The sequence below is a fragment of the Schistocerca gregaria genome, chromosome 1 (assembly GCF_023897955.1).
Source record: "Schistocerca gregaria isolate iqSchGreg1 chromosome 1, iqSchGreg1.2, whole genome shotgun sequence".
NCBI classification, from domain to species: domain Eukaryota; kingdom Metazoa; phylum Arthropoda; class Insecta; order Orthoptera; family Acrididae; genus Schistocerca; species Schistocerca gregaria.
Window position 1 is genome coordinate 1,092,850,473 of NC_064920.1, and position 23,847 is coordinate 1,092,874,319.

General features: G+C 44.0%; 1 protein-coding gene across 3 annotated transcripts in view; it reads left to right on the forward strand.

Moving 5' to 3' along the window:
- Nucleotides 1–23,847, forward strand: part of LOC126282112 (atrophin-1-like) — an 829,584-nt gene that overhangs the window by 491,970 nt on the left and 313,767 nt on the right. For all 3 annotated transcript variants that reach the window (XM_049981594.1, XM_049981578.1, XM_049981586.1), the window contains exons 5-6: nucleotides 4,402–4,613; nucleotides 16,729–16,895. In XM_049981594.1, the coding sequence (XP_049837551.1) occupies nucleotides 4,402–4,613; nucleotides 16,729–16,895 (379 nt within the window). The remainder of the gene's footprint in view (nucleotides 1–4,401; nucleotides 4,614–16,728; nucleotides 16,896–23,847) is intronic.

The following is a 23,847-nucleotide window of genomic DNA, read 5'->3' on the forward strand; positions in this document are numbered from 1 at the left end:
ATTGTATTGTAATGTATTGTATTGCATGTCGACTAGGGACCTAGAAACGACGGAGAGGGTCCGTCCCCGCCTCAACTCCAGTGGTCCACAACGCCATGACTACCACAACAGTTCACTTCACCCCTCCGCCGCCCCACACCGAACCCAGGGTTATTTTGCGGTTAGGCCCCCAGTGGACCTCCCAGGGAACGTCTCACACCAAACGTGTGTAGCCCCTATGTTTGCGTGGTAGAGTAATGGTGGCGTGCGCAGCAATCGCCGACATAGTGTAGCTGAGGCGGAATAAGGGGAACCAGCCCACATTCACCGAGAAAGACGGTAAACCGCCTAAAAACCATCCACAGACTGGCCGGATCACCGGTCGTCAACACAAGTCTGCCGGGCGGATTCGTGCCAGGGACCAGGCGCTCCTTCCTACCCTGGAAAGCCGTGCGTTAGATCGCTCCGCTAACCGGGCGGGCTACTTCAGGCATTAGTGGAGGGCACGCCGTGTCTGTTACGGCAATTCTGTGTGCTTGAAGGAGCCCTACACGGTATTAGGCAGGTATAACAGTTTCATTGGCTCGTTAGTATAATAAGGGAAAAGCAAAAGCTGCATTTTTGTGTTAAGCGACATACAGTCACCGCTAGAGGGGTGATGCTTTTTCTTTTTGCAAGGCAGTGCCGGAATGTAGCGGCACACGCGCGGGGTGCCGTAAACCCGACCGCTAAGCGGATTCACTCTCTGTAGCGTGGCCGATGCTACAGAAGGATGCGTAAATTATTCTGCACATTATTACTTCCATATTAAGCATTATTAGCGAGTTATACTGCTAAATATTGTCCCTCTAGTAGTTAAAAAGCATTCCTTTCCCTGCTATGTAATGTTAAAAAATACTTCGATTACACGTGATTGCCGGCTGGAGAGGTCCATTCCTGGGCACCATCATAGTTTCTTAGGCAACTGGAAACATTTTTCTATGGATGCAGTGATCATCTTGTCTCACATGGGGTAAATGTATTAACAGTTACGCCGGATATTTTGAAACAAAGAACAGTCTACTTACTTTTTGTCCCATTTATCTCGTTTTCGCCGGCCGGTGTGGCCGTGCGGTTCTAGGCGCTACAGTATGGAACAACGCGACCGCTACGGTCGCAGGTTCGAATCCTGCCTCGGGCATGGATGTGTGTGTTTGTTAGGTTTAAGTAGTTCTACGTTGTAGGGGACTGATGACCTCAGAAGGTAAGTCCCACCGTGCTCAAAGCCATTTTTTACACGCGATTCGGACATTTAAAGTACCGAGTGATCAAAAAGTCAGTATAATTTTAAAAATTGAATAAATCGTGGAATAATGTAGATAGAGAGGTACAAATTGACACCCATGCTTGGAATGACGTGGGGTTTATCAGAACCAAAAAAATACAAAAGTTCAAAAAAATGTCAGACAGATGGCGCTTCATCTGATCAGAATAGCAATAATTAGCATAACAAAGCAAGACAAAGCAAAGTTGATGTTCTTTAGAGGAAATGCTCAATTTGTCCACCATCATTGCTCAACAATAGCTGTAGTCGTGGAATAATGTTGTGAACAGCACTGTAAAGCATGCCTGGAGTTATGGTGAGGCATCCCTAGAGATGTCGGTCGTACACGGTACACTTGCTACTTCAGGTAACCCCAAAGCCAATAATCACACGGACTGATGTCTGGGGACCTGGGAGGCCAAACATGACGAAAGTGGCGGCTGAGCACACGACCATCACCAAATGACGCGCGCAAGAGATCTTTCACGCGTCTAGCAATATGGGGTGGAGCACCATCCTGCATAAACATCGTACGTTCCAGCAGGTGTTTATCAGCCAAGGTGGGGATGATGCGATTCTGTAACATATCGGCGTACCTCTCACCCGTCACGGTAGCGTTACAAAACCAGAATCACGAATTTTCTCGAAGAAAAAAGCCCGATAACGGTAGATGTAAATCCAATCCATACTGTGACTTTCTCGTCGTGCAATGGAATTTACACGACAGTTCTAGGATTTTCGGTAGCCCAAATTCTGCAGTTGTGGGTGTTGACAGACCATCGGAGCGTGAAATGAGCTTCGTCGGTCCATAACATGTTACTCAACCAATCGTCATCTTGCGCCATCTTTTGAAACGCCCACACGCAAATGCCTTCCGCTTCACTAAATCGCCAGGTAACAGTTCATGACGCCGATGGATTTTGTACGGATAAATCTGAGGGTACGCCTAAGTGTCAACCAAACAGTAGTGTATGGAATGCCGGTGCGACGTGCGACTGCACGAGCGCTGACATCCCCGTGCATAGACGAACGCGGTGCAGTCTCCATTTCTTCCTGAACTGTCTCAGCAGCATATGGTCTAAATAACCTGTGGCTTCGAACTTCGAAATCATTCTTGCCACAGCTGCATTTGTCAACGGACCCTTACCATTTCGAATCCCCTTCCTATGGCTATAGGATCGTAACACTGAACTAGCACATTCCCCATTCTGATAATATAGGTTCACTAAAAGCGCCTTTTCAGGTAACGTTCAACATGGTGCGACTGCTGGCGCATCTGATTCTCTTTCCCTTTTTTTTTCTTTATTGTTATTTTAATACCCGTATAAAAGCAGGTAGGCTGGCAGCAGCACAATACGCCGCTCTTCAGCCCAAGATATTACAATGGTAAAACAGAGTTGGAACAAAACGGCTGGGAAAAACAGTAGACACATGGCCATAAAAAACATGAAGCCGTTCACACTCGAAGACAATGCACATTACAAATTGTTAACACGACGCACAAACACTGAAGATGTCTATGGCACTGGTGAACGATCGAGTGTGACGGTGAACACTGAAAATTAAACACGACGGCACACACGAGACACTAATGGCGATGAACTCCGGCGCGCGAATGTCCACGTAGCGTGTGCGGGTCTGGGGACCTGCCAAGAGGGGAAGAAGGGTAAGGGGCTGGAGAGAGGGGAGAACGAAGATGCCAATGGCTGAGGAGACGAGAGGAGGAGTAGAGGGGCAGGGGAGCGGAAGCCCGAGGGAGGAGTGGAGAGAAATGGAGGAGGGTGGGAAGTGGGAGAGAAGGGAGGGTGGGTGCCCAAAGGAGCAAACACAGGAAGAGGGAGGGAGGATCAAAGTTGGTAGGAGGGGTAGATGGAGGGGAGGAGGGCATCGTCACGGAGGGAGAGCAGGCGGAAGCCACCTTGGGAGAGGGTAAGGAGGGTGCAGAGATGGAGAGCAGGTGGGACGTGGGAATACAGGCGCGGCAACAGGTGGGGGTGGGAGAGGATGGGGGAGACAAGCGGGTGAGGAGGATCGAGTTTTTGGGAGGTGTACAGGATCCATATCCGTTCAAGGAAAAGGAGGAGGTGGGGTAATGGAATGAGGTCGTACAGGATCCACGTGGGGGTGGGGAGATGGATGTGATAGGTGAGGCGGAGAGCATGGCGTTCAAGCATCTGAAGGGGTCTGTAAAAGGTTGGGGGGGGGGGGGGGAGGAGATGAAGGCAGGATGGGTGTAACAGAGAATAGGGCGGATGAGGGATTTATAGGTGTGGAGTATGGTGGAGGGGTCCAGACCCCACGTACGGCCAGAAAGGAGGTTGAGGAGACGGAGTCGGGAGCGTGCCTTCGCTTGTATTGTCCGGAGATGGGGGGGTCCAGGAGAGGCGACGATCGAGGGTGACGCCAAGGTACTTACAAGTGGGGGTGAGGGCGATAGGACGGCCATAGGTGGTGAGATGGAAATCAAGGAGGCGGAAGGAAGGGGTGGTTTTGCCTACAATGATCGCCTGAGTTTTGGAGGGATGACCTTGAGCAACCACTGGTTGCACCAGTCGGTGAACTGGTCAAGATGGGATTGCATAAGATGTTGGGAACGCTGTAGTGTGGGGGCTAGGGCAGGGAAGGCGGTGTCATCGACAAACTGGAGAAGGTGGACGGGGGGTGACGGCGGCGGCATGTCCGCCTTATACAAAAGGTACAGAAGGGGGGAGAGGACGGAGCCTTGGGGCACACCGGCGGAGGGACAAAAGGTGTAGGAAACCGTGTTATGGATGTTGACTCTGATTCTCTCTCTCATTCAGCGCAGTCAGCGATTGTCACGTTTCGGTGTCCAGCGCCATCTGTCGGACATTTTGTGAACTTTGTTGTTTTTTTTGGTTCTAATAAAACCCCATGCCATTCCAAGCATGTGTGTCAATTTTTACCTCTCTATCTACATTATTCTGTGGTTTATTAAGTTTTCAAATCTATACTGACTTTTTGATCACCCTGTAGAATCGGCCGACTCGGTTACACATATTAGACCTATCTTTTTCCTCACACTCTTCCCGTTGATATTGATGGAGAGGGATAAAACTACAGTACAGTGAGTGAGTGTGGTGTCCTTTGTGTGCCGGCAGGTGACGCCCGACTGCGAGGGCGAGGAGGCGGAGGAGGGCGGCGACTGCGCGCCCGTCTCCGTCAGCTGGGAGGGCGGCGCCGAGCTGCAGAGCGGCGACGTGCTGCTGGTGCGCATCGACGACTCGAGGCTGGTGGCCGGCCGGCACGCCAGCGCCCGGACCCGGCCGGGCCACCTGCCCGGAGGCCGCTACGGCCCGCCGCAGGACGACAGGTAGCGCGCGGCGGGCTAGTCTAGCGCGACGCCTGCAGGCGCTCTACACTCGGCGCCCGTAGAGAGAGAGAGCGGCCAGCCGGACGATACGGCGGCCACTTTTCCGCCAAACTACGGGCGGGACTTTAGAATGGCCAGTACACAGAGAACGCGAAAGAACTTGCCCCCTTTCTAACAGCCGTGTACCGCAAGTCTCTAGAGGAACGGAAGGTTACAAATGATTGGAAAAGAGCTTAGGTAGTCCCAGTCTTCAAGAAGGGTCGTCGAGCAGATGCGCAAAACTGCAGACCTATATCTCTGACGTCGATCTGTTGTAGAATTTTAGAACATGTTTTTTTCCTCGAGTATCATGTCGTTTTTGGAAACACAGCATCTACTCTGTAGGAATCAACATGGATTCCGGAAACAGCGATCGTGAAAGACCCAACTCGCTTTATTTGTTCATGAGACCCAGAAATACAGGCTCCCAGGTAGATGCAAACAGAACACAGCATGTAGTTATCAATGGAGAGACGTCTATAGACGTTAAAGTAACCTCTGGCGTGCCACAGGGGAGTGTTATGGGACCATTTCTTTTCACAATATATATATATGAATGACCTTGTAGATAGTGTCGGAAGTTCCATGCGGCTTTTCGCGGATGATGCTGTAGTATACAGAGACGTTGCAGCATTAGAAAATTGTGGCGAAATGCAGGACGATCTACAGCGGATAGGCACTTGGTGCAGGAAGTGGCAACTGACCATTAACATAGACAAATGTAATGTATTGCGAATACATAGAAAGAAGGATCCTTTATTGTATTATTATATGATAGCGGAACAAACACTGGTAGCAGTTACTTCTGTAAAATATCTGCGAGTATGCGTGCGGAACGATTTGAACTGGAATTATCATATAAAAAGGCGGGAGCCAGGTTGAGATTCGTTGGGAGAGTCCTTAGAAAATGTAGTCCAGCAACAAAGGAGGTGGCTTACAAAACAATCGCTCGACCTATTCTTGAGTATTGCTCATCAGTGTGGGATCCGTACCAGATCGGGTTGACGGAGGAGATAGAGAAGATCCAAAGAAGAGCGGTGCGTATCGTTACAGGGTTATTTAGCAAACTCAAGTGGCAGACTCTGCAAGAGAGGCGCTCTGCATCGCGGTGTAGCTTGCTCGCCAGGTTTCGAGAGGGTGCGTTTCTGGATGAGGTATCGAATATATTGCTTCCCCCTACTTATACCTCCCGAGGAGATCAGGAACGTAAAATTAGAGAGATTCGAGGGCGCACGAAGGCTTTCAGACAGTTGTTCTTCCCGCGAACCATACCCGGCTGGAACAGGAAAGGGAGGTAATGACAGTGGCACGTAAAGTGCCCTCCGCCACACACCGTTGGGTGGCTTGCGGAGTATAAATGTAGATGTAGATGTAGTGGAGAAGTGGAGTACACACTCACCGAATCATAAGCACAACACAATATGGTGAAATCATTCGTTAAACGACTTTCTTTACAGATATAATACACTCATAGTAGGCAACTGCATTCACCACAGGGAAATTTGATACAGTGGCTGTAAAAATTATTCGTTACCTGAATTTATCTCCTTTAAAGTTCGTTTACTAGACACCTTGCAATGAAAGTAACGTAAAAAAATGTAGTGTATAGCATTTGATTTGTATCGGAAGTGCGTAACGCTAAAGATTTAACGTACCTGTATTACGTCAGATGAATGAAAGTCGTAAGCAGTTGTTTACTTGTGACATGCAAAAAGTGTGAGACGTATTAGTACTTCTTGTCACGTCTTCAAACTTTTGCCGCGCGGGATTAACCGAACGGCCTGGGGCGCTGCAGTCATGGACTGTACGGCTGGTCCCAGCGGAGGTTCGAGTCCTCCCTCGGGAATGGGTGTGTGTGTTTGTCCTTAGGATAATTTAGGTTAATTAGTGTGTAAGTTTAGGGACTGATGACCTTACCAGTTAAACCTCATAAGATTTCACACACATTTGAACATCTTTTTTCAAACTTTTTGCATGTCACAAGTAAACAACTGCTTACGACTTTCTTTCACACACACACACACACACACACACACACACACACACACACACATATATATATATATATATATATATATATATATATATATATATATATATATATATATATAACAAGCGAAAAATATTACAAAAATCAGGTAATGATAAATATAGGCTACTGTAATAACGAACAAATATAACAAGAAAAGTACCGTATCCTTTCTACCCCACAGTAAGTAGGCCTATTAAAAACTGTCTTCAAGAGTACCTACAATTATGTACTACGAATAATGTTTCAGCAACCACGACAACTGCGGAAAACGTGCTTACAACTTGCCTGCGTCAACAGTCAGGCAATAATACTGAAACCAAAATAATGCCTAGTGTTCTCATTCGGAACGAAATAAAGTTTGACGGTAGAAAGTCGAATGAGCGTGGCACAACAGGAACTTTCCGTTTCCAGCGAGGTCTGTCAGATGTTGGCTTCAGAAAAGCTCGTGATGCTACCAGTATGCACGAACTGTTAAAGAAATAAGAGCTTAAAGAACGATATACAACGAAATCGAACATGCATGCACAAAGCATAACAAGTCCCTCAATAATTCAAATACATTTTAATCGTTTCCAAAAGTCCTCTGAACTTCAATTCAACTCAAAGGCACGGCGAACATAGGAAGCGCGAGAGACGTTTGGCGCCATTTTTCTGCCAAAGCTAATCAACCAATCACGGACAAGTTTGCCTATGGCCGCTCTCTCTGTATACAGGATATCTAGGCGCCCGTTGGCCGTAGCTCCACTAGCGGGAGTCCTCGGAACTACGGCTCGGCGAGTAACTGTGAAAGGTGCCCACAACCTTCCTCTGTAATGGTGAGAAACCCTCGGGCTCGGTGACGTATCAATCAACAAGGTATCGTCGACACATACGAATGGAAGACCAGCGCTCAGAAGTTCACATGTGAGGTGTACAGTGGTCTAGTGATGTAACGTTAGCATCAAATTACATCACAATTCTGCCAAACGGCACCGTGAATGTGTCACAAGATGGGAAGGCACTTACATCCCCTCTTACCCACATTTAAATGCTTCTTTTGATGTCTTTGTCAGGACTGCCCAGCAAGGAAACCTCACTCTTGAGCTCGGAGACAGTTCAAACTTCAAGGTGTCAACTTATGTGTAGGTTAGAGTCATAACTCACATTCTCCAAAGTAATGAAAACTGAGATGCCGACATATTCTCATATAGCATTATACATATAACATAATTCACGAAACAGTTATTCACATTTGGCACAAGATCCTTGAGAAAACCGGTGTTCAACTTCATGGTTAGTTTCAAAAGTCTCATGATCCGCGCGATCTTGTGAGTTTTATCCCGTACCTCATCTTGACCAATCAGCGATTAGCTCACTCGGCGCCATTTTCTTGTGTAGTAGTAAATATTGATACCAGTGGAGTGTGTTTTCTGTTCTGTTCAGTTATTATGGGGAATATAATAATACACTGTAGAAGAGAAAGTGGTTTTTGGTCGGAACAAAAAAGTGTTGCATATCGATTTGCAACACGATAGTTCCCGCGAAACCATCGTCCAAACAGCTCAGTACCAAAACTCACAAGATCCAAAATGGGGATTGTCAAAACCTTACATGTTCCATAGCTCATTAACAAAACTGACATAATCCACAATATAACCTTAAATAATTGTAATTTCTCAATAAGCAAACATAATCTGAAATACACATAATGATTTATAGCCATTGTTCTTGCACATACTGATATGAATGTATGAGACATGCGAGGGACGCATGTAAAACACGTTTTAAGTTATTCGTGAAAATTTATGTTTTTGGAGCATGTGAGTTATGCTTCTAACCTACTCATATGCCAAAGAAAGACCACAGCTCAGAAATTTATATGACGTATAAGTTGGGTTGGTGTTGTCACATTGACGCCAAATTTCACTACAATTCAGCTGTGGACGTACCACACGATGGTTACCCATATTTCACCCATCCTTTGGCGTCTCTGCTATTTAGAGAGCACCGCGACGCCCAGTGTTGGATATACATGCTTTTCTTATGGGTGGCCGAGGAGAACATTTCAGACTCACAGTCACTCAAAATTAATATGGAAACGCTTGGAGGGATTTAATCAATCTCCTATCCCTGGAACTTTTTCAGACTCGCTAAAATATGCTGGAGATCAATTTTGCTTTTGCCAGTTTTCTCAGAAATATTTGAAAAGGTGTTCAAGTGTCTCCTTAAGCATCTGACTGAAAATAATATATTCTCCAATTCACAGTTTGGATTTCTGATGTAGAGAAAGCTATTTACACTTACAAAGAGAATGTACTTATTCATAAGATAATAAATTACAGGCTACTGGCACATTCTGTGACCTGTCAAAAGCCTTTGACTGTGAACCAGATCATTCTCGTAAGTAAACTAGAATATTGTGATGTCGCCGGCAATTTTGCGATATGATTTAAGTCTTATTTATCTAACAGGAAGCAAATGATGTAGTTGCAAAATAGCTATTCAGTACGCAGTCAGTCTTCACCTGATTGAGAATTAATTGCATGTGGTGTTCCTCAAGGTTTAATCTTGGATCCATTGCTTTTTCTTGTGTACATTAATGACCTCTAAATCTGTTACATTTCCAGAGGCAAAGTTTGTTTTGTTTGCAGATAATGAAAACATTACAATAAGTAGCAAGTCAAGAACAGATTTAGAAAAAGCCGATAATCAAATTTTCACTGACATTAATAAATGGTTTAAGGCTAATACACTGTCATTAAACTTTGAGAAGACCCACTATATGCAGTTCTGAGCCTGTAAGAGATTTCGTTCCATCATGTGTGTAACATATGAAGACAGGCTGATCAAAGAGGTTGACAGTGTTAATCTTATGGGATTACAACATAATAATAAATTCAGTCGGGAAAGGAATACTACAGAATTGCTTAAGCGCCTAAACAAGTCTGTTTTTGCAGTGAGAACGGTATCAGATGTAGGAGATATAAATATAAAAAAAACTACATACTTTGCTTACTTTCATTCTATTATGTCATATGGGATCCTATTCTGGTGTAACTCATCAAACTGAGAAAAAGGTTTTAGCGTGAAAAAGCGTGCAATAAGAATCATTTATGGCGTAAATTCAAGAACATCATGTAGAAACATGTTCAAGGAACTTTGTATTCGAACCACTGCTTCACAGTATATTAATCCCTTAATGAAATTTATTGCAGGTAATATGTGTCTATTCCCAACCAATAGCTCAATACTAGAAATAAGAACAATCTACTTAAAGACCAAAAATCACTTACCTTGGTCCAAAAAGGGGTCCAATATTGAGGAACACACATTTTCAATAAATTGCCAGCAACCATTAAAAACTTGGTTGCAGATAAAGCACAGTTTGATCAGAGACTGAAAGATTTTTTTATAGACAACTCCTTTTACTCTATATATGCGTATCGTATCAGAGACTGTTAAGCCAGCTTAAGTAAATGTGTCTATCAGATTTCAGTTTTGACAGCGCTTGGTGACAACAATCAAGATTGAGTATTTTGTTTATGATCAATTTATTGATCGTACATAACAGTGTTTCATACTGACAGCGTGTTAATTCTGTCAGTATTAGCTGTTCCAGTTTACTGCATTGTAATCACCTATTTCGACAATCTCCTGACAAATGATCAGGGTAGTAAGTACTACATTGAAATGTTTTATGTTTTTATGTTACATTTTCTGACATATTTCACACCGACGAAAATCATCTCATTTTTTTGGTTTATGGAACGAAAACTGAGTCTAATCTAATCTCATCCCATAAACGGGGTCAATGAAACCACCACTTCCTTTGTAGCGTCGATTCCCAAACATTTCGCCGCCGAAATCGATAGTTTGCAGTGCAACAGGCAACACGAGGACTTTCTTGACAACCTTTGACTCGTCCCCTGACAATTCAGCTGTATTGTAAGAACATTGTATGTCTCAGCTACATTTAACGTGATCGCTCCCCTTTGGAGTGTACTGTGAGTGCAAGTTTTGCTCTGATACACGGGGTGGAACCACTAGAGAGTAATCAAAACCATTCGGCGAAATTTGAAAGTTATTCTAAGCAGCAAGTGGAGCTTATGCTTTTTCATCCCTCCTGTTCCACACCTTCTAGTGATCACATAAGGCTGTGAATGAATATAACGACTAAATTTCCTTCCCCCTCCGCCCTCCCCGCCCCACATGGGCAGTCCCTCCATGCCATCCACCCGCCTTTGCTGGGCACTTTAAAAATATCCTTGAACAGTGACAAAGTACGTCTAAATTCTAAGCCTTTGCTGACAGTCACCGCCTGGGACACCCTTCTGATTCTGTATGGCCTACTATCAGGAACAAGAGCAGCAGTGCAACCTGCCTGGATGCACCTAGCACTCTCGTTACAGGTTCTACCTCTACAAGTATATCTTTAAAGTCCTGAACAAAGCTGGATGTGGGGCACTCAGCTTTTGCCGAACTGATGGTCCTAGGGGACACTTTGTCGTTTTATTCACGCAGTTGTCAATGTCGCACCCCTTCGCGATCAAGGCACAGTAGGGCATGTAATTGGAGAACTGAAAATATGCAGACTTTTCTGCTTCGGCCACGTTGAGTTTACGTCAAATGATTTTCAACGGTCCCAGATGCTTGCCCCCTTTACATCAGAGCAAAAATTACGTTCGCACTGCACAACAAAATGGTGCACACATGTTCACTGGCGTTACAGCCCCACGGTGTCAAAGTAAGGCTGAATCGTCCAGTGGTGTCAACAGTATCAATGATCTTCAAGAACGTCTTCCTGTTGCCTTTTACACCGCAAACTGTCGATTTAGACTGCAAGATGTGTGTGGGAAGGGAAGGAGTGAGTACATTGACGCCCTTTATGCATCGCCCCGAGACCTATACTTGTCGATTCTGAGCGGCGGAGTCTGAAATGTTTCCTCAGCCATCCATAAGAAAACCACGTAATTCAAACAATTGGCTTCGCGATTCTGACTACATCTCAGAGACGTCAATAGAAGTGGTGAATTATAGGTAACAGGGGATGTGACGACCTTCACATAGTCTGACGCGTCCACATGCTGAATTGTAGTGAAATTTGGCGCTAATGTCGCATCTGTCGACATCTTGCTGTTTGAAATGTAGCCGAGCTCAAGAGTGAGGTCGCAGGTCCCCATCTTTGCACCATACAGAGGAAAGTTGTACGCACCTTTCAGCTATATTTCAAATTTATTCGTCTTAGTGACAGATAATTGCGGAGTTTCGAAAAATTTGTAATTTAATTTTGTTGTATAGTATAGAAACTGAAACTACTAATACTGTTATATCTATCAGGAGGTCTGAATTAACTTACTCGATTGTATTACGTTCAACTGCAAGTCCTGGTATCGTTGAAATTATTAGCTGATAAAGTAGAGCACTACACTATCTACATAAACTATTCTACTTAATACTTCTTACTGTTGAACAAGAGAGTTGCAGAAGATTACATGAAGTTGATACATGAATAAGGGAAAACACAATCGTTCATGCAGTCCCCTTACACACAACTGGCACAGCTCATCATAATCTCGCGCATGGGGAGCGCAAGTAGCAAAAAGTGTCTCCTGCGTATAAGAAAGATAAAACAATGGACCAGTAAAATCATAGACCAATATCGTGAACATTAGTTTGCTGCAAAATTCTTGAAAATATTTTCAGTTAGAATATAACAATTTCCTTGAAACGGAAAAGCTTCCGTCCACAAATTAGCATCCTTTGGGAAAGCATCACAGGGTATCCTGCAAAACATGGGTTGAGGACAACAGGCAGATTCCATGAAAGACTGGTTTGATGCAGCTCTCTATGATACTCTAACCTGGGCTAGCCCCTTCAATTTTGGAAATTTGTGATACGTTCTTATGGGGCCAAACTGCTGAGGTCATCGGTCCGTAAGCTTATGCGCTACTGAATCTAAATTAAACTAACTTACGCTAAGGACAACACACACCCAAGCCCGAGGGAGGACTCGAACCTTCGACGGGGAGAGCCGCGCGGACCGTGACAAGATCCCTAGACCGCGCAGCTACCCCGCAACATTCATCCCTCTGAATCTGTTAACTGCATTCATCTCTTGGTCTCCTCCTACGATTTTTACCCCCCCCCCCCCTCCGCCCCCACGCTTCCCTGCAATACTATATTGGTGATCCCTTGATGCCTAAGAACGTGTTGTTCCAACCGATCCCTTCTTCCAGTCAAGTTGTGCCACAAGCTCCTCTTCTCCCCAATTCTGTTCAATACCTCCTCATTAGTTATGTGATTTACCCATCTAATCTTCAGCATTCTTTTGTATAACCGCATTTCAAATGCATCTGTTCTCTTTTTGTGTAAACTGTTTATCGTCCACGTTACACTTCCGTGGCCTACACTCCATACAAATACTTTCAGAAAAGACTTCCTTATACTTAAATCTACACTCGATGTCAACAAATTTCTCTTCTCGAGAAAAGCTTTCCTTGCCATTACCAGTCAACATTTTATATTCTCTCTACTTCGAACATCATCAGTTATTTTGCTGCCCAAATAGAAAAACTCATTTACTACTTTAAGTGTCTCATTTTCTAATCCAATTCCCTCAGCATCACTTAAGTTAATTCGATTACATTCCATTGTCCTCGTTTTGCCGTTGTTGATGTTAAGTTAGAAAATTGTAATTCCTCGATGTGTCGCAGGTTGAATATGAAGTTTTGGCGACTGTCCGTGTGGTGGTAAATCTTTTACAGTCAGGGAATGGCTTAAAGTCTGATGCCGCGGTGTTTGTTGCGGCCAAGTGACATCGATATTGTTCTGTTTATCAGGCTAGGTGTTTGGTTACTAGTTTACGCAATGTATGCGACCTTTTGACACAGAATTGTGTGTCCCAGAGTGTCTGGTTCACTGCACGTGTCACAGGCGCCTGTCAGAATCACGTGTTTGTCTGCATGTTTTTCATTGGTTGCTATCGTCCTGTTAATGACTTAGCACCAGGTACTGCAAAGTTCCGGTGAGAAGAAACGCCGCGAGGCATTTTGCTATAAGGCGTTCCACCAGTACGATGGAAGTTTTGACTGAATGGTCTGACAGCGTCGTATAGTTTCTTTGCAGCTTCCACTCTGGGATTTAGGGTTGTTCCTGTGTGTAGTGTTGTCTCAAGAAGCCGAGTTTAGATGAAATCTTCGTTTGGTCGATGGGTCCTGTTTGTACGTGTGAGACTGGCCCGGGTTGTTTTCTATAATTCTAGAAGTTCTGTGTATCATCACAGCAACGCATTTTGACATAAAGTCGATCAATCCGAGACCTCCTCCTGGTGTCATAGTGGATGTTGTGCCCGTAACTTTTGACTGAGTCACTTACAGCCCAAGTGGTGCTACTTAACTTCCTCCTGTATTTGAGATAGGGACGAGATCTAGTTCAGAAAGTGTAATTTAATAACTCGCATAACAACCTCATCGGTAGCGCCACAATTTTCTGTGTTAAATCCCGGAACAAGTTACTCCACTTGTGCTGTAAAGGGCTTCATGTATCCGTGCCACATTACGCAGGAGACCGTTTATCTTGTAGCTTTTTCCAGTTACTCCGACAGGTCTAGAATGACTCGCGTACCACGATTTTGCGAGTAAAAATAAGTTGATTAGATTTACTTTTTTCTCAATGCCAGGGTTCCTGACGCGTTTGCTTTAGTTAGCGCTCTCGTAAAATACACTATTGCTCACTAGTGTGTGAACTGCCATTCCTTTAATGTTGGCTTGGACGTGTGCTCCAAGGATTTTATGTTTCTCGTTTATTACGAGTCAAAGCCGATCTAATTGCGTTGTCGCTGTGGGTATGTCTCTAGCAATGTGAGTTGTGTTCAGCGACCTGCACTGTGGAGGGTATACGCAAGGCTAACCAAAACGCACTGGACATGGGAAGCTTTTGATCCTAGACAACACAGTGTAAAACAACAATTACCAAGGTAAATTTTATGTTGGCATGGAGGCTGTTCAAGTGTCTTAGGAAGTCACCGAGCTGTTCATCCCCATGGCTCCACAGAAATGCAGAAATGAACTGAGCATTGTCAACCAGGATCACTTGTAAATTTTTTATTTCTGGTAGTGACTGAAAACCCTTGATTGCAAATGAAATATTCTTCATTTGGGTTGATTACTTGTTTCGCCTAACAAAGTATTCATCTTCAGACGATAAAACTTTCTCGATTAGTGTTGGTGTCACTATGGCTTCACATATCCTTATAATCTTTCTTAAAATGATAACATCCATACATAACATAATTAAAATAGCTTTCTATCGTTCATGGACAGTGTAAATGGGTAATAGTCGCAAAACAAAGATGGTTTGCCGTTAAACCTTTATAACTGACACAGTCAGTATTCACAACTGCCGCGTAATAGCAACATATAGATGATCTCTGTTACGAGGTGATGTAAATACTGATTGTGTCCGTTACCAAGTGCTAACCGTAAAACGCCTCTGTTTTATGACCATCGTTCCATTATATTGACGATGAATGATGAGAAGCTCTTTTTAACTGTGGCATATATGGAAGTTGTCATTTGAACAAAGATTTTACCGATGTGTGAAGCCATAGCGGCACAAACACTTATCAAGAATATTTTATGACATGAAGATGGCTAGATTTTTAGCCAAAACTAGTAGCACACCCAAATAAAGAAGATTCCGTGTGCGATCTTTTACTTCAAGAGCTTTCAATCCATAACATAAATTTAAAAAATGTATTGAAGTTAAAGGTGAGATATTCAAACATTTAAATTTATTGCGAAATGTTGAACAGCTGTAGAGGTGAATGCGTTAAACATAGGTATTTTTCAATTGATACTTTGTAAAATGCATGTTTTAATGTTTATTAACTCTTGTGCTTGTGTAAACCTGACAGTGTACCGAATAATACAAAAGGTAAATAACAACGTACATTAAATGTGTTCTATCTCTGAAACCATTCGGAATAGGTCATATGGCCACATGAATTTTTTTGCTTCAAATGATCGTTCCTGTCATATCTCTCAAAAATAACCATTTTTCCTGGGACGCCCTGCATATTTGTCACTGTTTACTTTTTCATACATTGTATCACAGGTGTGATACTAATGATACAGATGCCTAAATGAAGAAATAAATTAATCACAATAGTTTCTGCTGTGGCTTAACAAATGGGTGTACCCAGAGAACCACTCTCCTCTGGGTTGAAAAATTTGCACATCGCAGAGTAACATTTTTAAACTGTTCATCCGATTTTCCCAGACTCTTAGAGAAACAGGTTCTCTATTAGCACAAAAAGTTAACAGCGGAAGTCCTCGTTCAGTACCAACGCCTTAGATGGTGTGGCTTTAACGAAGACCTGAAGTAAAATTCAGCTGACTGCAGACTACCCAGCTGAAGCAAAGCAAAGCTCTGGTCCCTAATGGGACAATAGGGACCCAAGGACTGCGCGTGTGACCCACTGTCAATGGCGAAAACAGATGGGAAAAATCCTATGCAGTGCTGCGTATCGAACTGGTATGCTGTGTGTAGCAGTTAGACACGTTGACCACTGAGCCAGGGAACTACCTCTCAGACTTAAAAAACAATGGCTCTGAGCACTATGGGACATAACTTGTGAGGTCATCAGTCCCCTAGAACTTAGAACTACTTAAACCTAACTAACCTAAGGACATCACACACATCCATGCCCGAGGCAGGATTCGAACCTGCGACCGTAGTGGTCACGCGGTTCCAGACTGTAGCACCTAGAACCACTCGGCCACACCGGCCGGCTACCTCTCAGACGACTGCGTACTTTGGGTACTGGGTTACAGACAGACATCACAACAGTGTTGACGGCGCCACAACGCAAAGACTATGCTCATATCCAGAACACAACCAATTGTCTTTTAGCCGTGCCTATGAACAGGTGTAGTTGCCTAAGAAAGTTTTCGGATGCACCTTCAGTGAATTATCTTGTCTTAGTTCGATGAGTACTAACACCCTTCTATATGCGTCCTGTACCAGCGAAGCCTGACGTGCCCACGTACTTGCTCTGTGCTTCAGGCGGCGCCAGCCCGAGACGGCCGTGTACCAGGTCACCCGCCCGGGACACGACCACTGTGACGTCACGGAGGGCGTGTTGCTCGACATCACACCTCTTATCGTGGACGGCCGCAAGGTCGTGACGCTGTACGACAAGGACCTCACCGAGGGCATCAATCTGCTCATCGGTGAGTCCCGCCGGCCGCGTTTCCTCTTCCTCTGTGCGCACTTGAAACACGTAGGTACTGAAAGACGAGGCAGAAACCATCTCTACTCACATGCAACATGCTGCAGATGAAAAACATGTTTGAACTAATTGAGTTCTCTGTGGGCTGTCCTATGAGGCCTATTTATTGTAGGTTAGTCGGCCACAGGGATATTTTTGTTACGCCTACAATACGGACTGTTTGAAAATAGTCATATATACTTCTTAATGGAACTTATGACGAAGCTACAACCATTTATTTCAGAAACAGGTTCCGCAGAAGGAAAGCCACAACATCACAACAAAGCTGTACGTTTTATGAGACTAACTGGTCACATTCATGCCTGTCTTACATTACAGTATCGACAGCGACCGCTCTGCGACTAATATCACTTTCAAAAATTCTCAAATGTTGCTTGTGTTTATTCCTGAATGTTACCTGTAACCAGAACATTAAGATATCTTATTTACGCTAAGAGGTCTTGATGAGTTGGACAATGACTTTCAGCAAGCCAGAGTACGATATCAGGATGTTATGACAAAGGTACTGATTAATTTTCTTCGTCCAAGGTTCCTCTTTAAACATCAAAGTTACATTTGGATGTCATGAGTAACTCTAAGAACTTAAGAAAATCAAACGATTTACTTTCGAGGGAGTAAACATGTACAGCGGTTGGACAAAATTTCGGAGACAATGCGAGAAGCGCATGCAGGAACACAAATGCAGATGACGGACATGCCTGCAGGTGGGCTGTTGTATTTCACCACGAACGGCACCTGTGCAACGTCCTCAGTGTGACCCGTGATCAGAACTGCGTTCCATTCCATTGCTGTTGTTGTTGTGGTTTCAGTCCAGAGACTGGTTGGATGCACCTCTCCATGCTACTCTATCCCATGCAAGGTGTTTCATCTCCCAGTACCTACTGCAACCTACATCCTTCTGAATCTGTTTGTTGTATTAATCTCTTGGTCTTCTTCTACGATTTTTACCCTCCACTCTGCCCTCCAATACTAAATTGGTGAACCCTTGATGCCTTAGAATATGCCCTACCAAACGATCCCATCTTCTAGTCAAGTTGTGCCACAAATTTCTCTTCTCTCCAATTCTGTTCAATACTTCCTCATTAGTTATGTGATCTACCCATCTAATCTTCAGCATTCTTCTGTAGCACCACATTTCGAAAGCTTCCATTCTCTTCTTGTCTAAACTATTTATCGTCCACGTTTCACTTCCATACATGGCTAAACTCCATACAAATACTTCCAGAAACGGCTTCCTGACAAATTTATACTCGATGTTAACAAATTTCTCTTCTTCAGAAACGCTTTCCTTGCCATTGCCAGTCTACATTTTATATCCTCTCTACTTCGACCATCATCAGTTACTTTGCTCCCCAAATATAAAAAACTCATTTACGACTTTAAGAGTCTCATTTTCTAATATAATTCTCGCAGCATCACCCGACTAATTTCAACTTCATTCCATTATCCTCGTTTTGCTTTTGTTGATGTTCATTTTATATCCTCCTTTCAAGACATTGTCCGCCCCGTTCAGCTGCTCTTCCAGGTCCTTTGCTGTCTCTGGCAGCATTACAACGTCACCGGTGAACCTCAAAGTTTTTTAATTCTTCTCTATGGATTTTAATTCCTACTCCGAATTTTTCTTTTGTATCCTTTACTGCTTGCTCAATATACAGATTGAATAACATCGGGGAGAGGCTACAACCCTGTCTCACTCCCTTCCCAACCACTGCTTCCCATTCATGCCCCTCGGCTCTTATAACAGCCATCTGGTTCTGTACAAATTGTAAATAGCCTCTCGCTCCCTTTATTTTACCCATGCCTCCTTCAGGATTTGAAAGAGAGTATTCCAGTCAACATTGTCAAAAGCTTTCTCTAAGTCTACAAATGCTAGAAACGTAGGATTGCCTTTTCTTAATCTATTTTCTAAGATAAGTCGTAGGGTCAGTATTGCCTCACGTGTTCCAACATTTTTACGGAATCTAAACTGATCTTCCCCGTGGTCGGCTTCTACCAGTTTTTCCATTCGTCTGTAAAGAATTCGTGTTGGTATTTTGCAGCCGTGGCTTATTAAACTGATAGTTCGGTAATTTTCACGTCTGTCAACACTTTGAGTCGGAAATGATTGAAAGCGAACGTGGGCAAATTGTTAGCGCTCGTGTGATGGGCTTTTCCATTACCAAGGTAGGCGAAGTGTTCCGTGTTTCAAGAGGCACTGCATCGAAGAGTAATAACGCACACGGGGAAAGTGAGAAAACATTGCGTGCTAAGTCACAACACTGTCTAACATGTGTTCTGAGTGATCGTGACAGACAGTCGTTGAAGAGGACTGCGATAAAAAATAAGAGGGCGACAGCTGCATGAGTCACTGCAGTACTGAAAGTCGCACTAGTGAACCAAAAACCGAAGCGAAGAGAGCTCCAGCAGTAGCAGCAGCAGCAGCAGCAGGGAATTGCAGGGAGAGCTACACGTCACTGAATGTAGTGCCGAAGCCACAGCACATGGATTATGGAGCAGTGGAAGAAATTAATTAGCTCGGGTGAGTCTAGTTTCACATTGTTTCCAACATCTGGCTGAGTTAACTTTCGCCGTATTCCGTCCGAAGCCTATGGTGCAGACTGCTTCCTGCCAAGAAGGGAACCGGTCGGGGTTTCGGTGCCGATATTGGCTGCCATATCATACACTACTGGCCATTAAAATTGCTACACAACGAAGATGCCGTGCTACAGACGCGAAACTTAACCAACAGGAAGAAGATGCTGTGATATGCAAATGATAAGCTTTCCAGAGCGTTCATACATGGTTGACGCCGGTGGCCGTCCTATAACGTGCTGACATGAGGAAAGTTTCCAACCGATTTCTCATACACAAACAGTAGTTGACCGCTGTTGACTGGTGAAACGTTGTTGTGATGCCTCGTCTAAGGAGGAGAAATGCGTACCATCACGTTTCCGACTTTGATAAAGGTCGGATTGTAGACTATCGCGATTGCCGTTTATCATATAGCGACATTGGTTCTCGCGTCGGTCGAGATCCAATGACTGTTAGCAGAATATGGAATCGGTGGGTTCAGGAGGATAATACAGAACGCCTTGCTGGATCCCAACATGCTCGTATCACCAGCAGTCGAGATGATAAGCATCTTATCCGCATATCCTTAACGGATCGTGAAGCCACGTCTCGATCCCTGAGTCAATCAGATGGGGACGTTCGCGAGACAACAATCATCTGCATGAAGTGTTCGACGACGTTTGCAGCAGCATGGACTATCAGCTCGGAGACTATGGCTGCGGTTACCCTTGACGCTGCATCACAGATAGGAGCGCCTGCGATGGTGTACTCAACGTCGAACCTGGGTGCACGAATGGCAAAACGTCATTTTTTTTGGATGAATCCAGGTACTGTTTACAGCATCATTATGGTCGCATCCGTGTTTGGTGACATCGCGGTGAACGCACATTTGAAGCGTGTATTCGTCATTCCCATACTGGCGTATCACCCGGCGTGATGACATGGGGTGCCATTGGTTACACGTCTCGGTTACTTCTTGTTCGCATTGACGTCACATTGAACAGTGGACGTTACATTTCAGATGTGTAACGACCCGTGGCACTGCCCTGCATTCGATCCCTGCGAAACCCTACATTTCAGCAGGATAATGCACGACCGCATATTGCAGGTCTTGTACGGGCCTTTCTGGATACATAAAATGTTCGACTGCTGCCTTGGCCAGCATAGTCTCCACATCTGTCACCAATTGGAAACGTCTGGTTAATCGTGACCGAGCAACAGGCTCGTCACAATACGCCAGTCACTACTCTTGATGAACTGTGGTATCGTGTTGAAGCTGCATGGGCAGCTGTACCTGTATACTGCAGCCAAGCTCTGTTTGACTCAATGCCCAGGCGTATCAAGGCCGTTATTTCGACCAGAGGTGGTTGTTCTGGGTACTGATTTCTCAGGATATATGCTCCAAAATTGCGTGAAAATGTAATCACATGTCAGTTCTCGTATAATTTATTTGTTCAATGAATACCCGTTTATCATCTGGATTTATTCTTGGTACCCGTGGTCTATGGGTAGCGTCTTTGATTTATAATCAGAACGTCTTCGGTCCCGGGTTCGATCTCCGCCACTGCCCAAATTTTGATAAATAATCAGCATTGGCGGCCAAAGACTTCCAGCATAAGAAGTCAGCCTCATTCTGCCAACGGCCTTGTCAAAGAGGGCGGAGGAGCGGATAGAGGTTCAGGGCACTCTCTTGTCCCAGGGGTGGGAAGTTGCCCTAAAGGCGGAAGAATCAGCAATGATCAACGGCATGAGGATGCAGAAGGCAATGGAAACCACTGCATTAAAGACACGTAACGTGTATCCACAGGACATGTGGCCTGTATTTGAAGAAGTGTCATGATGATCTCTCCAGTGGCAAAAGATTCCGGAATAGTACCCCATTCGGATCGCCGGGAGGGGACTGCCACGGGGGAGAAAAAAAAGATTGAATAATCAACGAAAGGATAATGTTCTACGAGTCAGTGCGTGGAATGTCAGAAGCTTGAACGCGGTAGGGAAACTAGAAAATCTGAAAAGGGAAATGCAAAGGCTCAATCTAGATATAGTAGGGGTCAGTGAAGTGAAGTGGAAGGAAGACAAGGATTTCTGGTCACATCAGTATCGGGTAATATCAACAGCAGCAGAAAATGGTTAACAGTTGTAGGATTCGTTATGAATAGGAAGGTAGGGCAGAGGGTGTGTTACTGTGAACGGTTCAGTGACCAGGTTGTTCTAATCAGAATCGACAGCAGACCAACACCGACAACGATAGTTCAGGTATACATGCCGACGTCGCAAGCTGAAGATGAACAGATAGAGAAAGTGTATGATGATATTGAAAGGGTAATGCAGTATGTAAAGGGGGACGAAAATCTAATAGTCATGGGTGACTGGAATGCAGTTGTAGGGGAAGGAGCAGAAGAAAAGGTTACAGGAGAATATGGGCTTGGGACAAGGAATGAAAGAGGAGATAGACTAATTGAGTTATGTAACAAGTTTCAGCTAGTAATAGCGAATACCCTGTTCAAGAATCACAAGAGGAGGAGGTATACTTGGAAAAGGCCGGGAGATACGGGAAGATTTCAATTAGATTACATCATGGTCAGACAGAGATTCCGAAATCAGATACTGGATTGTAAGGCGTACCCAGGAGCAGATATAGACTCAGATCACAATATAGTAGTGATGAAGAGTAGGCTGAAGTTCAAGACATTAGTCAGGAAGAATCAATACACAAAGAAGTGCGATACGGAAGTTCTAAGGAATGACGAGATAAGTTTGAAGTTCTGTAACGCTATAGATACAGCAATAATGAATATTGCAATAGACAGCACAGTTGAAGAGGAATGGACATCTCTAAATAGGGCCATCACAGAAGTTAGGAAGGAAAACATAGATACAAAGAAGGTAGCTACGAAGAAACCATGGGTAACAGAAGAAATACTTCAGTTGATTGATGAAGGGAGGAAGTACAAACATGTTCCAGCAAATCAGGAATACAGAAATACAAGTAGCTGAGGAATGAAATAAATAGGAAGTTCAGGGAAGCTAAGACGAAATGGCTACAGGAAAAATGTGAAGACATCGAAAAAGATATGATTGTCGGAAGGACAGACTCAGCATACAGGAAAATCAAAACAACCCTTGGTGACATTAAAAGTAACGGTGGTAACATAAAGAGTTCAACGGGAATTCCACTGTTAAATGCAGAGGAGAGAGCAGATAGGTGGAAAGAATACATTGAAAGCCTCTATGAGGGTGAAGATTTGTCTGATGTGATAGAAGAAGAAACAGGAGTCGATTTAGAAGAGATAAGGTATCCAGTATTAGAATCGGAATTTAAAAGAGCTTTGGAGGACTTACGGTCAAATAAGGCAGAAGGGATAGATAACATTCCATCAGAATTTCTAAAATCATTAGCGGAAGTGGCAACAAAACGACTATTCACGTTGGTGTGTAGAATATATGAGTCTGGCGACATACCATCTGACTTTCGGAAAAGCATCATCCACACAATTCCGAAGACGGCAAGAGCTCACATGTGCGAGAATTATCGCACAATCAGTTTAACAGCTCATGCATCGAAGCTGCTTACAAGAATAATATACAGAAGAATGGAAAAGAAAATGGAGAATGCGCTAGGTGACGATCAGTTTGGCTTTAGGAAAAGTAAAGGCACGAGAGAGGCAATTCTGACGTTACGGCTAATAATGGAAGCAAGGCTAAAGAAAAATCAAGACATGTTCATAGGATTTGTCGACCTGGAAAAAGCGTTCGAGAATATAAAATGGTGCAAGCTGTTCGAGATACTGAAAAAAGTAGGGGTAAGCTATAGGGAGAGACGGGTCATATACAATATGTACAACAACAAAGAGGGAATAATAAGAGTGGACGATCAAGAACGAAGTGCTCGTATTAAGAAGGGTGAAGACAAGGCTGTAGCCTTTCGCCCCTACTCTTCAATCTGTACATCGAGGAAGCAATGATGAAAATAAAAGAAAGGTTCAGGAGTGGAATTAAAATACAAGGTGAAAGGATGTCAATGATACGATTCGCTGATGCATTCCTATCCTGAGTGAAAGTGAAGAAGAATTAAATGATCTGCTGAACGGAATGAACAGTCTAATGAGTACAAAGTATGGTTTGAGAGTAAATCGGAGAAAGACGAAGGTAATGAGAAGTAGTAGAAATGAGAACAGCGAGAAACTTAACATCAGGATTGATGGTCACGAAGTCAATGAAGTTAAGGAATTCTGCTACCTAGGCAGTAAAATAACCAATGACGGACGGAGCAAGGAAGACATCAAAAGCAGACTCGCTATGGCAAAAAAGGCATTTCTGGCCAAGAGAAGTCTACTAATATC